The sequence below is a fragment of the Petaurus breviceps genome, unplaced genomic scaffold, assembly GCF_028583685.1.
Source record: "Petaurus breviceps papuanus isolate PSGF00001 unplaced genomic scaffold, PetGlider_PUasm1.0 90784, whole genome shotgun sequence".
Taxonomy (NCBI): Eukaryota; Metazoa; Chordata; class Mammalia; order Diprotodontia; family Petauridae; genus Petaurus; species Petaurus breviceps.
In genome coordinates this window covers 8,389,168-8,407,123 of record NW_027187345.1, presented here as the reverse complement: position 1 = coordinate 8,407,123, position 17,956 = coordinate 8,389,168, and the positions used below count along the sequence as shown (strand labels likewise).

Below are 17,956 nucleotides of genomic sequence, written 5' to 3'. Positions count from 1 at the left end.
GATAGATAGATAGATAGATAGATAGATAGATAGATAGATAGATAGATGATAGATAGATGAATGGATGGATGTCAAAGCTTTCTTAAAGTGTTTGGTGGGTTTGTTAATGTATCTCTTGTCACATTCATTTGATTTTCAGATAGTCCTTCAACCTTGAAAAAATAAGGAAGGCCTCTGGTATTGCTTTCCCTGGATACTGAAAATCTGTTTACACAGTTGACAGGGGCCAGGGTTTTTCCATTTCCAGTGTCTTATTTCCAGCGTTGGCTCAAAATTAGTAGCTGGAAAGGGGATAGGTTCTCATTACCACTCCCCTATCACACCTATATACCCTTGTAACTTAGTAAGTGTCTTTAAATTGAATTCAAAGTGTTCATGCGAAGGCTTTCATTGGCATCCAGAGGTAAAATAAGTGCGTTCTTTTTCATAAAATTTAACACAGAGTCTGCTGCCCTGATAACATTTTAGGTTCCTTGGCTAGAGAGTAGAAGCTAAGAAAGGAAAAGCTATACACATTGTATATTCATAGAGGAATCTTTAAAATGGAACATTTGTCGCTATAGTACAATGTCCCTCCAAAATAAGAGGATTTAAATTTTTTCCCCTTATTTTTTTCCTTCTACACAATAACTGGCTAATATGTAATGCATAAAACAAGTAATTAGTTTTTTTCATATTAAATCTCTCTCCTGAATTTATTAGGTGTCCATGTGAGTCCAACTAATTCAATCTCATTTTACCCATAATGTTTTAGAATTATTATGCTTATCACTATATAGATTACTTATTAGGAATAGAAACAGGACTGTTTTTTTAATTGATTTTGCAATCAAAATCGGGAGTTAGGAAAACAGGGTAGTCACCGATCTGTAAGGGATTAAAGTCCCATTCCATTTGGACTTTGCTTATTAGAAGTTTTATTATATTTTAAAAAATACTTATAATTGTCAGCCTGCCAGTATTTGATAGGCTTGGTTTCCATTGTATCACAGAAGTCAGTAATTGATTCATGGACATGTGGCTGACTTTGTTTTGATTTTTGCTTTGTTTTGTTTGTTTGTTTTACCAAAACTAAGGGTCTCATCAACTCTTTCAGAAGTTTATTTTTTATCTAGTACTACAGATTCGAATTTCTATTTTGATCCCCTTGGTCAAGATTTTAGAGATTCCCTTTCATTTCTTTATAATTAAAACCACCTACTCCTTTGGCATACAAGAAGGGCTTGGTGGCAAAGGGTTGGCAGAAGGCACAGATGGCATATTTATCAAATTTGCAGATGACACAAAGCTGGGGAGGGGATAGTTAACACACTGCCTCTAAATTAGACAGAGTCAGGAACTAAACAATTCTTGGCAGGCTGTAACATTGAGCTAAATCCAGTAAGATGAATTTCAATAGAGATAAATGGAGTCTTATGCTTGGGCCCAAGTATCAACTTTTCAGAGATAAGCTAGAGGAAGAATGGTTAGGGCAGCAAAGTTAATAAGATCTGGGCTTTTGAGTGAACTTTGAGCTCTATATGTGTCAACAGTGAAATATTAGTGAGTTGTAGAGAGAGTCATAGCTTCTAGGTATAAAACAAGGCACTAGTTTCTTTGCACTCTCCTCTGGTCAGATTACATCTGGAGTGTTGTATTCAGTTGTGGACACCATAGTTTAAGTCAATAACTCAGTTAATAAACATTAAGTGCCTACTATGTGCTAGGCCCTATGCTAAATGCTAGGGACATAAAGAAGGAGAGTAGATAGTACATGCCCTCAAGAAAAAGTTTAATGGAAGAGACATTACAAAAGCTATGTACAAACAATCTATTGTCAAGATAAATTGTAAATAGACAAGAGAGGGAAGGCATTAGAATTAAAGAGGGATTGGGAAAGGCTTTCAGTAGAAGGTGGGCTTTTAGTTGGAACTTGAAGGAAGCCAGGAGGCAGAGATGAGGGGGGAGACCATTCTAGGCATAGGGGACAGCAAGAGTAATGGAAATAGTTTAAAATGAAAGATAATAAGAGAGAGTCAGAGAGAGTGAAAGAGACAGACAGAGACAGAGAGCACGAGTGCAGAGGAAGACCACTAGGAAGGTGAAGAGACTTGAGTCCATATTATGTGATTGGTTGAAAGAACTCCAAGTTTTAGCCTGGGTAAGTGAAGACTCTGAATGGTCGCGATAGCAGGTCCTTTGATAACAAATTAAATATCCTTTACACTCCATAATTTGAGGAGGAAGAGAATGCACTAGCAACTAGGGAACCTCAGCAAAGGCTTCCTGGAGGGGGTGACACTTAAGTTGAGCCTTGAAGAAAGCCTCTAAGAAAAAGAACTGAGAGAATATATTCTAGGCATGAGTAACAGTTCATGCAAAAAAAAAAAATGAGAAACAGAACAATACCAAATTCAGAAGATGGAATGCCAAGTTCAGGCAATAGCACCTAGGCCAGCACTAGCTGTGTGATCTAGGGCAAGTCATTTAACTTTTCCCAGCTTCAGTTTTCTCATCTCTGAAATGGGAATAATAATGCTTGCCTTTCTCCCTTTGTGAGGATAAAATGAGATCCTACAGATGAACCAGCTCCATGACCTATAAGACATTATATGAATGGAATTCTCATTACTGTTGTCACTATCTTTATTTGCAGATGTGGTTGAGTTCCAGGAATCAGAAGAAAACCTTGAACATGTCCCATTCTCCAGCACACGCTTTCCTGAGCATGAAATGATTAAGAGGTCCCAGGAATTTTATGAGCTTCTCAATCAGAGGCGGTCTGTCAGGTTCATAAGTGATGAGCCCGTCCCAAGACAGGTTATTGACAATGTCATCAAAACAGCAGGTATGATGAGACTATGCAGCTGGGTCTCTTGAGGCTATCAGCTGCGTGACTGATGTGACTTATTGAAGAATTTGTGATTTTCAAACTCGGCTTGTGAAACATAGTGCTCTGTCTTTGGCTGCACACATCCTTATCTGCCATTGATGCACCATTTCTGGAATCCTGTGCTCTCTATTGTCAACAACTTGACTATCTCTAAAGAAGTGACACACATCTTTCACATGGCTTGGGTGCAGATGGTACATAGACTAGACTCATAGACTTCTGAAAAATCCGAAGTATCCTAGCCAATAAGTACTTATTTAAAAAAACACCAAAAGACCCAGGCATACAGGAAGTCATTTTTTCCTCTTTTCTCCTCCTGAAACTAATATTGTCCAGCTACATGCCATGATTTCTATTACAAATTCTGATTAGCTAGCATGCCCATGTGAATGAACACATTATTTAAAAAAAAAAGCAGAATAGTTTTCAGTGTAAAAGAGTCTGTCCAAAGAAGAAAAAGATTTGAAAGTTAAAGAAAGAGGAGGATTACTAAAAAAAATCCTTCTTTGATTTTTTTCCCCATCTGATGGTGTTTTGTTCCTATATAAACCACATTCTAATTCATTTAGAGAGATTAATTTAGTGCATGTCTGAATTCATTGTCTTTCTAAAAAGAAAACAAACAAGAAAGAATAATTTTAATTTCAGTTTAAAATGGACAGATCCTTCACATAGGTTTTTATTTCTGTGTGCAATCAGAATCCTTCAATATAATTATATAGTGGCTCAAAGTGTTTGCTGGATGACCACACATATCTGGTGGAATTTTCAAACCTTACTGAGGAAACACAAATGCCTTACCCTAGCTGTACTGCAGGCTGCTGGACCTGCCAGCCAAATGCTTGAGTTGAATTAAATTCAAAAAGGAATATTAAGTACCTACTATGTGTAAGGTAAAAAGTGAAATAATATAATCCCTGCCCTTGGTGGTCTTTCAATCTAAAAGTTACAAAAGATATTCACAGAAGTTTTTTGTTTTGTTTTTTTTTTTTTGCTTTTTGGAAGGCAGTTGGGCTTAAGTGACTTGCCCAAAATCACACAGCTAGTTTTTTTATGTGTGTGTGTTAAGTGTCTGAGGCCGCCTTTGAACTCAGGTCCTCCTGACTCCAGGGCTGGTGCTCTATTCACTGTACCACCTAGCCACCCTAGTTTTTGTATTTTCAAAATAATTTTTCTTACATTATTTCTCTTATATTCGCGGTATTCTTCTGAGGCATATAGTGTCAATGCTATCATGCCCATTTTATAGCTAAGGAAACTGAGACCCAGAGACTTATCTGAGGCCACACAGGAAGTTGCAGGTCCAGGAGTTGACACCTTAATTTTTTGACTCCAACTGCTCAAACATGTTGAGATTCTCTATGCTACAGATGCAGTTTTCTTTCAAATTTGAGGGAGATTGGGCTTTGCTGAAATAAAAAGAAAAATAGTTTTCTTCTTACGTTTGGGAATACAAAAAAAAAAAAAAGTAGAGTGAAAAGCTTTAAAAAGGGAATTCACAGCGGGGATGGCCTGAAATTCATGGTGTTTGCATGGCTTCTAATATGCATTTCCAAAGTAAACTCTTGCCTAAACTAAGTACTTTTACCAAGAATAAAACTACTTGTCTCCTATCCAAGTGTGGTATTCTGACCATGTATGAAACAGGTTCTTAACAGGAATCCCTACCCATTCTTCAGGGTTTATTCATTCAGCAAATACTTATAAACTCTTAGAACAGGAGGAGATGAGGACCCTGCTGTGTTCTATTGGCCTGGCCTTAAGTCTTCAGAGTGACTGTGGAATTCCCAACTGGGCTAAGGTCATGAGCCAGTGACCTTTTGAATGCTAGATACTAAGGCACCACAGGCAGCTAACTTACTGCATCTAGTGCACCAGTACAAAGCAGTAACAGCTATTTAATCTTTCCTGTGTTGATGTCATCTTCCTAATTATATTTTAATCTCCCTAAAGGAAGGGCCATATACCATACAGCAGATAGCCCAGTGCTTTGCACATAGAAGGAAATCTACAAAGATATATTGAGCTATTAACCTGATTTTCATGTGTTTCAATGTCTTAGAGGCACAATTTTATTTTACTCTGCCTTTGAATTGAATTTATACCTCTCTGGTGAACTTCATAGCTTTATTATTATTATTTTTTGCTGGCTGTCAAAATGAAGGGTCTTTTTGGAGCTGTGATAATATCAGCAAATCAGGCAGCCTTGACCCAAATAATTAGAAAGGTAGTGGTGAATCATTGCATTCTCCAGAAACAGTGATATGGTTCCAAAAGCACTTAAAATGAGGTTGCTTTTAGAAATTCAGAACACATGGGAAGCCTTCTATGAACTGATAGAGAGTGAAGTAAGCAGAACCAGTAAAATGATATACATGATGAATTCAATAATGTTAAGTGAAAAGAAGCCCCAAAAGAACACAAACTCATGTAATTAAAATGACAAATCAGCCCCAGAGAAGAAATGAGGATTTGCAACTCTCTTTATTCATTTGAAAGACGTGAAACTGGGAGTATGGAATGTCTATATATGTTGTCAGATGGTTGGTTTTTCTTAATGTGTTTTCTTTGTTAGAAGGGAAAGTTCTTGTGGGTGTGAAAGTGAGAAGGAAGATATTTAAAATGGCCATAACGCAAAAGCATCAATAAAAAAAATTTTTTTAAGCATCAAATTTTAAAAGGAATCAATAAAACTTTAAACATGAAGTTAAATGAAATAAAATGGTGCTGAGTAAAATGGACTGAAGGAACAGGGAAAGGGACATAAGGAAGAAGTGACTTCCTGTCACTTTATATTTCAGATCATAGTGCTTGATCTGGACCTTCTTTCTCCTCTGGTGGTGTAATGGTTAGGATCTGGCACTTTTACTGCCTCTGCCCAAGTTTTATTCCTGATCAGGGAAGTATATTTTGGAGCAGGTAGGTGGTAAGATGGATAGAGTGCTGGGCCTAACATGAGGAAGACTCATTTTCCTGAGTTCAAATTTGACCTCAGACACTTGCTGGCTCTGTGATCCTGGGCAAGTCACTTAACCTTGTTTGCCTCAGTTTCCTCATCTGTAAAATGAGCTGGAGAAATGGCAAACCACTCCAGTATCTTTGCCAAGAAAACCCCAAATGGAGTCATGAAGAGTCGGACACAATGAAATGACTATAAACAACAAAATTACTCTCTAATCTTCCTTCACATTCCTCTTCTGGGTTTTAATTTCTTTATTTTAATTTACTGGTTCAAAGGAACAGCACCAAGTGGGGCACACACAGAGCCTTGGTCCTTTGTGGTTGTGCAAGATGAAGAAGTGAAACACAAGATTCGAGTGATCATTGAGGATGAAGAGGAAGTAAATTACAAGAAAAGAATGGGAGACAAATGGGTTAATGACCTAAAGAAACTAAGGTAAGATGATGGTAACCATAGGATTCCTGAAGATGGTGAGTGAGTTTAGCTTTACTTTATAAAAATAGTTTGAGTCCGATTCTGGAAAGAATTGTGAGCATCAAGGGAACTCTCTGTTTCTATCCGTCTCTCTGTCTTTATCTCTCTCTGTGTGTCTTTTAAATGTATTACTGAAAATTTAATATGGACCGAGCTTAACATTGACTGCTACTGAAGGTAAAGTGAGAAAATGCAACTCTTTCCCTATTTTTTTTGCAGTGTTTGGTATCCATGGATATAGAACATTGTATATACTGTACACTTGGCTGATGGTGTTGGTTAGTTTTGCAAAACTGTATTGATTTTCTCTTTCTTTCTCTCCCTCTTTTCCTTTATCTACCCTTCCTTTTCCCTCCCTCTCTTTTCTCCCTCTTTCCCCTTCCTCCCTCCCTCCCTCCCTCCCTTCCTTCCTTCCTTTCTTCCTTTCTCCCTTCCTCCCTTTCCTCCCTTCCTCCCTCCCTTCCTTCCTCCCTCCCTCCCTTCCTTCCTTCCTTCCTTCCTTCCTTCCTTCCTTCCTTCCTTCCTTCCTTCCTTCACCTCCCTTCCTTCTTCCCTCCCTTCCTCTTCTCTCTCCCTCACTTCTTCCTCTGCTCCTCCTTCCTTCCTTCTTTTCTTCCTTCTTTCCTTTTTTTTTTATAACAAAGGATAATTCATTAGATGGGGAGAAAGGAGACACATATTAAAAAATAAAGATGAATTTAAAAATAAAAAATTAAAAGTTTGGTGAAAACTTAGCATTAAATATCAATATAGAAAATTAAATGCTTAGTAAGTGTTTACATTTAAATTAATTTCAATGCATAAAGTAGTATTATTTTTCAGTCACTCCCTCTAGGCCCCTCTCACGATTCTTTGGTTTGTCCATTCTTACTCACTTTTCTTTTTCATTGGTGGTAATTAGTGTGTGCTCCCTTCTTGTGGTTCAGGAAGGGAATTAGGGAATTTTCACTGTTTCTACCTTTGAACTGATGATATGATTCAGGGCAATTAAACTTCTCTTTTCTTTGGAATTGGAGCAGAAATACGTGAAGCACTTAATAGTGTCTGGCAGGAGAACTAATTGCTTTGTTCTCTGTACAGAGGTCCTTAAACATTGACCTCATACCAGAAGTCACTATGATTCCTGCCCATTTACAAGTAGGCTTCCTCTACTAATGAGCCCATATACACTGCTAACCACAGACTTTAAATGAACTACCTTTCCCCAAAGCGGAAAGCAGAAACAAGAACAAGAAACAACAAGTATTTGAAGTACTGGAACCTTCTCACTTTTTCCATGCTTAGAAACAAAGCACTTCCGGCCTTTCCCCCCTCAGCTCTCAGAGGACAGCAGAAGTCAGAGTCTGGGCCTACGCTGACTCAATTGGGCCTACTTTTGCTTTATTCTCTAAAGGCATCAAAACACTCTCTAAAAATAGCAGATTTATAAAATTGTATTGTGTTATGAGATTCTGAAATGAGTCAGTGATATTGCTAATAGTGTGTGTCGTCGTTGGCCTATTTGTGAGAAAAATGCCAAAAATCAAGTGTAATATTTCTTCCAGTCCCAGTGGAGAGATTTGATATCCCGGCTAGGTTTAGTATAGATTCAGAAAAGAAAACCTCATATTTTCTTCCATGTTTCACACCTTTTGAGTTACTGAGTTGAATGCAACAGTATGATTTTTAACATAAGTTGTTGCTGCCCATAAACTTCCCAATGACAGAGATCCCACATCCATCCTCTTTTCCAGTCTTATTTCCTCTCCATTTCTCCCTTTTGTGTACTCTATATTCTAGCCAATCTGGGCTACTAGCTGGTCTCCTAATTCTCTGTGTTATGCCTCTGAGCATTCAAGTGGATTTTTCTCCATTTCTGAAACATCACCTCTCACCTCTGCCTTCTTGGTCTAGGAAGTAATCATGTAAGCAACACAAAATTGTACCTCGGCAGCTAGGTGGTACAGTAGATAGGTTGTTAGACCTAGAGTCAAGAAGGCCTGTGTTAAAATCCAGCTTCAGACACTTACTTTGTGATCCTGGGCAAGTCACTTAACCTCTTTTGCCTCAGTTTGCTTAAGGATAAAATGGGTATAATAACAGCACCTACTGTTATTATATAGGGATCAAAAGATAATATTTGTAAAGCATTTATCATAATAAGCAGTTAAGTGGCAAAATGGATAGAGTGCCAGGCCTGGAGTCAGGAAGACTCATCTTCCTGAGTTTAAATCTGACCTCAGACACTTCCTAGCTGTGTGATCCTGGGCAAACCACTTAACTCTATTCGCCTCAGTTTCCTCCTCTGTATAATGTTCTGGAGAAGGAAATGAAAAACCACTTTGGTAAGAAAACAGCCCAAATTGGGTCACAAAGAATTGGACATGACTAAAAACCACTAAACAACAACACAGTAATAAAGTTTGGTCCTAACCAAGGCTTGCTTGCCTTTTGCTTGTTACTGGTACTGGGATTAGGAGTGAATGTCTGTGACTGAGATTAGCAAGTAAACCTCTATGAAGGAAGTGATTTTGGGGGCTAGATCGTGAAGGATGGATAAGATTTTGACCGGAAGAGTCTGTATAATGTTTTCTAGTAGAAAATTCTCAAATGCACCAAAATTATACTGAACAATTTTCCTTTGAACAATTTGCTCTGTTATCAGTGTTGGGCAGAGGAAAGAGAATATAAAGAATAGTGGCAGTGACCAAAGAAGGAGGTATCTGAGATATATAGTTTTTGTATTATTATATTATTAATGAAAAACAGAAAAACAGTCATCTAAGGCCTTTATTTCTTTTATCCTCTTTACCTGAACAGACAAAACAAAAAGTAAATGTATTTATAAAATTTTAATTGAGTGATCTTTTGAGGGCAATAAAAGAATAAAAAAAACCCACTCTTTTTTCTTCTTTTAGAACCAACTGGATCAAAGAATACTTGGACACAGCCCCTTTTCTGATTCTCATTTTCAAAAAAATCTATGGCATAACTCCGAGTGGCAGAAAAAAGACTCATTACTACAATGAGATCAGTGTTTCCATTGCTTGTGGCATCCTCCTTGCTGCCTTGCAGGTATGAACCCAGCAGTTTAAAAACCGGGGAGATATGGTATTTGGTGGTGGAAAAGAAGAGATCTTCTGGGGATACAATTGAAGGCTTTGCTTAAAAATTCCTACTGAACTTCAAACCCTATGGAGATTTTCAAGTGTTTTATTTATTTAAAAAAAATCCTGTCTGCATTTCTAAGCAAGGTAGCTCAAGTAGAAAATATATTCAGAAAAATTGCTTTGGTGATTGTCATGACCCAAAAACATAGCTGGGAAATTTTTGTAGCAAGTCATTTCCAGATTAGTTACTGGATCAGAGAAATTGTAACATTTTGTATCATTCAACAAACATTTATTAGGTACTTACTATATACTGGATGTAGTCCTGAGCTGGGGACACAAAGAAAGATAACAGTACAATCCCAGTCCTCAAGGAGGACATTCTAATGGGGAAATGACATTCAAATGACTGTGTACATACAAATTATATTTAGGGTAAATTGGTAGTAGTATCAGGAAGGAGGCACACTAACATTAAGGGGGACCCAACCAAATCCTTCAACCTCTCTGGCAGATACACTCAAAGAACTTTGGAGTTTTAATTGAAGTTCTTCCATCCCCTCATATCTGGATTCGTTATTGCCATTGGATCAGACTAAATGATTGGATCGATCTGTGTGAGAGATCACAGTAAAGGGGTTTTATAAAGGATCATAGCTGAAGAAATTAGTTTGAGTTACATTGCACTTAGAAGGACATTAGTTAGGATGGTGAGTTTTGGTTTTATGGTTTTTTAAATTATATGTGCACAGTAGAACTTGGGTGATCCTTGGAACAGAATGGATCAGAAATCTAGCCAGGACTTTCTCACTATGGTACTTTGTCATGGCAGTCCATCTATGATTTACCTCTTCATCTTGCCCCAGTATTTCCTCTAACAATATCATCATCAAAGCTTTCAAACTGACTGACTTCAAGGAAGACATATAAGAACAGAACTTCTTCCATTCTTTGAGGAGGAGGACTATGGGTGGGGAACATTGCATTGATATTGAATTAACACCAAATTTGGTTGAAATGTTGACTATTTTTGCTGAACTGCTTTTCAAATCCTGTTTTTAATTCTTTGTTATAAGTTTAAGATGCCTCTCTGGGAGGATAAGGAGGACATATATTGGGAAATGTAAATGATATAGAAGTATATGTATTGGGGCGGCCAGGTGGCTCAGCGAGTTAGAGCACCAGCTCCAGTGTCGGGATGACCTGGATCAACTCCGGGCTCAGATACTCAGTACCACACCCAGAAATAACTGGCCGTGTAACCTTGAGCAAGTTACTTAACCCCAATTGCTTTAAAAAAAAAAAAAGAAATATATGTATATATAGACATATATATCTTTTTGGAGGGGGAGGGAAGGACAGTTGGAATTAAGTGACTTGCCCAAGGTCACACAGCTAATAAGTGTTAAGTGTCTGAAGTCAAATTTGAACTCAGGTCCTCCTGACTCCAGGGCTGGTACGCTATTCACTGTGCTACTTAGCTGCCCCAATAAAAATATATTGATAAAATTTTCCTTTATAACATTTCAAGCTGGAACAGACCTTGGAGGTCATCTAATCCAGTCCCTTCATTTTAAAGTTGAGGAAACTGAGGCCCAGAGAATTAAGTACCTTTCTTAATGTCATCCAGGTAATGAATCTCAGAGCTAGAATTCAACTCCTAATCTAGGACCCTTCCCACTATACCATGATAATATGAGAGAAACTTGTATATTTTATTCTTTTCAAAAAAGTTCCAAATTAGCGATTTCCGTGTGTTCTAACACAGCTTTGCACCCTACGCCTGACTCTAATAGAATAAGAATTATTCTGCTTCCTCGGACCACAGGTAGATCTTCAAGCACCAGTCTTTGAACAACCAGTGAAGGCCTTAGTGGCTCACCCCTTAATATATCTTCTGTTGAGCTGGAGTTGCATAAGAATTGTCTGCATCAGACAATCTCCTTGTCCCCATTTCATTTTGCTGTTGAATTTGCTGCCCTCTAGCTTTCAACAAGTCATGTGAGGGAATGGTCCACTTCTCACTCTTCTACACATGACAAGCAGGGCTTATGAGGGAAGGAAAGAGGAAAAAAATGGTTCCAGACAGCCCCCAAGTGGACAAACTGTGTATTGACTGCCTGTATTTTTCATGGGATAATAGCATCTCAGTGACTTCATCTGTCTTTGGACTTAAGCATTTTCAGGTGGCCGTAAAGGTTGGTTTGATGCTTTTGGATATATAGTTATAACCAGATAATTTCAAACAAACCTAATTTTTAGCCATATGGCATTGTCATCATTTCTTTCATCTGAGTTGGATTTCCCAAACTTCCATCCCTGGAAAATTATACCTTTCTTCTTCTTAGGCAAACATATTAAATAAAACCAGTTTTTCCATTCCTACAAAATATGAATTGGGAACACCTGGGTTCAAATACCACCTCAGATAGTTATTAACTGTGTAATCCTAGAGGCATGTCACTTTGTACCTGTTTCCTCATTTGTAAAAGGAAGGATTAGACTCATTGGCTTCAAAAGTCCCTTCCATCTGTAAAGTTATACATCTCTGAGCCTGTCATGTGTAGTAAGTGTGTAGCTCGGGTCTGGGGATGGAGAAGGGACTAGTTATCTATGTCCACAGCAGGCCACCTTCAGTCTTTTTTTGTCCTGTAACTTCTGGGAAATGATAGATGCTAGATTAAAAAATCTAAGACTTGAAGAACCTAAGCCAAGATTTGAAAGAATCCCAGAAGGAGAGGCTCTCCTTGGTGACTTAAGCATGTGGCTTCTCTTCTTTTAGAATGCTGGCCTTGTGACTGTAACCACTACCCCTCTCAACTGCGGGCCTCGCCTGAGAACACTGCTGGACCGTCCTGCCAATGAAAAGTTGCTGATGCTCCTCCCTGTTGGGTATCCCAAGAAAGATGCCACAGTTCCTGACTTAAAACGAAAACCCTTGGAAGAGATTATGGTGGTTGTGTAGTCTGGAGATTTCTCCCTTGCCTCCTTGTCTTTCCTGTTCTTTCCTTCCTCCCTTTCCTCTAAGCTCAACAGCCACTCACTGCAGATGCTGATAGGATTAGTCAGGGGTGACAGTCACAAGGGATAATAAATGGCTCTAAGTTCCCCAGCAGTTTGGATCTGATGACTCCTGAGGTAATGGACAGTCTGATGAGGTGAACAGGCAACATTCCATTTAAACAGCCGCTTGCTGTCACATTTCCCATCCCTGCTTCAGAATGGAATTCGTCTGCCTTAAGTTTCCCTGTTTATTTTATTAAATCATCAGCAGTTTTGTTGGCTGGACATAAATCAAAGACTTACCAGATAATTCAATGAATTTCTAGGAAATTAAACTTTTAAACTGAAATAAATTCAGACTAGTCACATAGCCTTTTCTCTTAGATTCCCATAGCTTTTATTTAAGTGGATGCTCTCTCCTCTCCTGTCCTCTCCTCTCCTCTGCTGTCCTGTCCTGTCCTCTCCCTTCCTTCTCCCTCTCTCTCCCCTTCCCCCTCCTTCTCCATCTCCCTCCCCTCCCCTCTCCTCCCCTTCTCTCCTCTCTTTTCCTTCCTTTTCTGCCACACACCATTCAGAGCTTTGCTGTTATGAAATGGTACCTATGGGACGCACAATTTCTAATGTGCTCTTTGGAGACAGTGGCATTTTTCACCCATTCTTTTCATTATGACTGCACACAAAAATAGGACACAGGTACTCAGTGAGGTAGAAATATCTAACAAGTAATAATAGCTAACATTTACACAGCACTTAGTATGCGCTAAATGATTTATAATTATTATTTTATTGGATCCTCTCAACCTGGAAAGTAAGTGTTATTATTCTTGTTTTATACATGAGGAAACTAAGGCAAACAGGGATTAAATGCCTTGTCCAGGTCAAACAGCTAGTAAGTATCTAAGTCCAGATGGGATCCAAGTCATCCTGACTCCAGGTGCAGTCCTCCATTCACTCTGACACCTGGCTGGACACTGGACTCGTATGACGTCTGGTTCAGTTTACTAACATGTCTTAACTGTCTACTCCATGAAAAAAAAAATAGTTCTAGGTGCTCAGGGTGATATAAAGATAATAGCGTGCAGTCTTTGCTCCCAAGGGGATTATACTTAAATAGATAGAATGAGGTCATAGGATTTAGAGCTAGAAGGTAACTCTTGTTGGATCTTGTTTTACTCTTTGTGCTCCAGTTTGGGGTTTTCTTGGAAAAGATACTGGAATAGTTTGCCATTTCCTTCTCCGACTCATTCTATAGATGAGAAAACTGAGACAAACAGAGTTAAGTGACTTGCCTAGGGTCACACAGCTGGTAAGTGTCTGAGGCTGGATTTGAACTGAGAAAGATGAATTTTCTTGACTCCGTGCCTAGTGCTCTCTCCACTGAGCCACCTAGCTGTCCCATGAAAGGAACTTAGAGACCATTTAGTCCAATTACCCACCCAATTTTACAGATGAGTAAAGTAAGGTTGAGAACTTTGACTCCAAATCAGGCCTCTATATTGCAGCTGCCCCTCCTGTATGCAAATATCTATTTTACTTTGAAGTGAAGTGCTATGAAATTTCAAAGGAAAGAAAGGTCATTTCCAGCCTAGGAATTAGAAAAATGGAGGCGGTAGCAAATTTGTTTCCAGTATTCCCTTGAGCCTTAGTTTATTGGAGTGACTGAGAGGACAAATAAACCTCAAGACCAATGAATATTCCATACCTTTCTGTGGCCCAGCTAACTGCTCCACCTATTTCCCTAGATTTTCTGATTGATGAGAGAAGCAGCCTGGTAAGGTAGAATGATCCCTGGGTCTGGAATCAAGGGGATTTTGTTCAATTTCTGACTCTGAAACTTATTACCTGAGTCTCTTTGGCAAGTCACTTAACCTTCTCTGGCCTCAGTTTCCTTATTTGTAAAATAAAAGGATTAGGCTAGATGACCTCCTTTCTAGCTCTAAATCTGTGATCTTAGGCATGAGTCTTTACCCATGTTCTTGGAAATCTGTGTGGTGCAATACAGCAAAAATTGACCATGGAGTCAGAGGACATCTCTCTCTCTTGAAACTCCCTTTGTGACCTTGGGCAAGTTGCTTAATCTTCCTTGGCCTCAGTTTCCTCAAATGTAAAAAGAAGGGGTTGGACTACATGGATTCCAAGGTCTCTCCTACCTTTAGATTCTTTGCAGCTTATGATCCATTCCCCCAGGAGACCCATCCAGTATACATTTACAGTAGAAAAATGCCTTCCCAGTGCAATGTCAGGTTGCCCATGATGGCTGGTTCTCCTTCCATTTCCAGCCCATAATGACAGAAACAAAGGAACTGCTTTACATAGGGGAAGTCCTAGGATGTCAGATTTCAGTGAAACTTATTCATAGATGTAGAGATTTCATTAGCAGGCACAGAATCAATAAGGGAAGAGGTATGACAATATAGCCTAACCTTATCATAGACCTGCAAACATCTCTAAAGTCTCAGCTCTGATTGGAACTAATTCTAGCCTGTTCAAATCACTGTAAGAGAATTGCAGGCAAGTCAGAGCTTAATATCTGAACACCCAGACAGTTCAAGCCTTCTGTGTAGAAGTTGAGGGAAGAAAAAGGAGAGTGTTGGTAGGGAGAATTAAAGACACACCCAACCCTCCACCTGTAGAGTGGATGCTGAGAAGTTTGGCTGTAGGGGCTTTCTAGAGACTCAAGAGTGGGAGGATTGTCTGAGGAAGAAATTCAGCACAAGAGCCAAGTGATCTCACTGCATGAGGGGGATGTGGGATGTAAAGAAGGAGAAATGTACAAAATTCATTTCAGCAATGCCTGTCCTTTTTGAGGATGGCCTCAGAAAATTGTCCTTGCAGAAGTGGAGGATCTTGGGAATCTCTTGAAGGAAATGAATGGTATATTTATGGAGTCTCATAGTCCCTATGGCTTGTGGTGGAATGGGAGAAAACTGGGCAGATCCTAATATGTGAGTACAATTGAACTCCAAATAAGAAAATCAGGGGTGGCTAGGTGATGCAGTGAATAGAGCACCAGCCCTGGAGTCAGGAGGACCTGAATTCAAATCCAGCCTCAGACACGTAACACAAAAAACTAGCCATGTGACCTTGGGCAAGTCACTTAACCCCAATTGCCCTACCTTCTCCCTCCAAAAAAAAAAAAAAAAGAAAGAAAATCAAAGTAAGTCAATTCTCCATTTCCAGCAAGAATATGAGATGCTCTGAAGAGCCATTGGTTTTCATTGTTGGACTTGCACAGATGGTACTATGAGCTTTCCAAGTCAGAAGAAGGTAAGGAAAAGATGGGCTTCATCTATCCACTGGAATTCTACCAAATTCATCTCCTATACAAGTAATTTCTATGGCCCTTGCTACTTTTAAGCATCTCATGGGAAGTATGTGGAAGTGTTGGCATTATCAATGATCTCATTGCATTTAGGAAAGCATTGAGAGTATTTGAGGAAAGGTTCCTGCTGGCACTGTTTCTGACCATCTAGAAATGGTTACCAGGGCTCCAGTTATTGTTTGACGTGCATCAACTCTGCAGAGACCCTCCAGTACAGGGATTTGTTCTGGTTCTGGCAGCTACTCCAGGTAGTATTGATCTCCTGTAATTCTCCTTAGTCTAGAAACCTAGTTTGTTGAGTATAGGCTGCAACACTGGTATCTCTTGCCCAGCAAATCATGTCCCACAGTGTCAATCTCCAGCTCTCAGTCACCTTCAACCCACTCACTGTAGCCAGTAAAATAGCTATGTCATTGAACTCGAACCTTCTCCCCTTATATCTTTTCTTATTTAACCTGGTTGGCACCTTGTGATGAAACGTTCTGTCTAGGAACAAGTCTCACATGATTCTGTCATCCTCAACCATCCCTTAATCAACAGTAGTTTCCTGGCCTCAACCATGAGGTAAGACAGGAGTCAGCCATTAGGACAATGACCTATATACATCCCCCTATTTATTAATAATAAGCAATTTATCATCATGAGTCATCAGTAAGTGCAGAAACTTTTTGCTCCCCACAGAGTGTGGGCTGGGAGGTGAGGCAAATGGAACCAGAATAAAGACGAGATGCTGGCAGAATAGTTGGCACAAATAATGTTGCTTGGAATCATCTGTGCTATCACCAAGCATCATGCCACAGTGAAAGAGATGCTGGACTTTGAGTTAGGAAAACTGGGCCGGCATTCCACCTTTGACACTTGTTGGCTGAGTGACTACTGGCAAATTACTTGGCCTCTCTAAGGTCAGAGAGACCTCTCTGGACTTTAGTTTCTTCATCTGTAAAACAAGGATAACACCTGTTATTCTCTTCACAGGGTGGTTACGATGTATGAGGTATCTAGGGCTTCACAAACCTCCTTGCTGCCATATTCTGTGTTTATTTACTTAAAGATTGTAAAACAGTATTTGATGTGATGGAGTAAATGCAAGTTTAAAAGTTCTCCTTCAACAAAATGTCTCGTGCTTGTGTTATGATCATATAAGCTTCCTTGGTAGAGACAACAATAGAAATGATTTTGTTGGATTAGATTGTAAATAACCAATAAGCTTTTATTGAGGGCCTGTCACATGCCAGCCACTTTTTGGTGCTAGAGCTACAAAACAGAAATAGTCCCTCCCCCCAAGATGCTTATATTCTAATGGGTGAGGTGTAAAACATGGATTCCAAATCTAGTCTTCCACAAAAATACTTACCAGTGTCATAGAGAAGGTCTGGTTTGAAGTACAAATATCAGATGTATTCTCCATGGGTGGGGAGGGCCTCAGGATGTGACTATTTGCAGGTAACATTGTTCAGTGACTCAAGTCTCATTAATGAACCCTATGACAAATAAAAAAATTCCAGCCTAGGGGCAGCTAGATGATGCAGTGAATAGAGCACCAGTCCTGGAGTCAGGAGGACCTGAGTTCAAATCTGGCCTCAGACACATAACACTTACTAGCTGTGTGACCTTGGGCAAGTCACTTAACCCCAATTGCCCTGCCCTCCAAAAAAAAATTCCAGCCTAACAATTCTCAGGTAAAAACCAAGGCAATGAAGAATACCTACTGTGCAGATTATTTCAAGGTGAACAGACAACCCATTAAATCATTCATCAGTATGCATTCTTGATGTTGTTCTGTCGTTTTTCAGTCATATCTGACTCTTTCTGACCCCATTTGGGGTTTTCTTGGCAGAGATACCGGAATGGTTTGCCATTTCCTTCTCCAACTCATTTTACAGATGAGAAAATTGAAGCAAACAGGGTTAAGTGACTCGCCCAGGGTCACACAACTAGTGAGTGTTTGAGATCATATTTGAACTCAGGAAGATGAGTCTTCCTACCTCCAGACCCAACACTCTACCCATTGAACCACCTAACTGCCCCATGCATATTTTATATAAGAATTATATGTGAGTAAGGAACTCGATCCAGAAATGAATAAAAAGAAGGGTGAAGGTTAGATTGCATTTGAGAAACTGCATGGTGCTTTCATGGATCTCAAGCTGCTTCAAAAAACAAAACCCCACCTTTTCAATACCAATGTTCTCCTGGCTGCAACTCATGAAACATCACTCTCTCCAATGAATCAA

General features: G+C 39.3%; 1 protein-coding gene across 1 annotated transcript in view; it reads left to right on the top strand.

Moving 5' to 3' along the window:
* Positions 1-16,814, top strand: part of IYD (iodotyrosine deiodinase) — a 36,562-nt gene extending 19,748 nt beyond the window's left edge. Inside the window, exons 2-5 of the mRNA XM_069069693.1 lie at positions 2,636-2,827; positions 6,110-6,269; positions 9,206-9,362; positions 12,180-16,814. Of these exons, the coding sequence (XP_068925794.1) occupies positions 2,636-2,827; positions 6,110-6,269; positions 9,206-9,362; positions 12,180-12,362 (692 nt within the window). The 3' untranslated portion in view covers positions 12,363-16,814. The remainder of the gene's footprint in view (positions 1-2,635; positions 2,828-6,109; positions 6,270-9,205; positions 9,363-12,179) is intronic.
* The last annotated feature ends 1,142 nt before the right edge of the window (positions 16,815-17,956 follow it).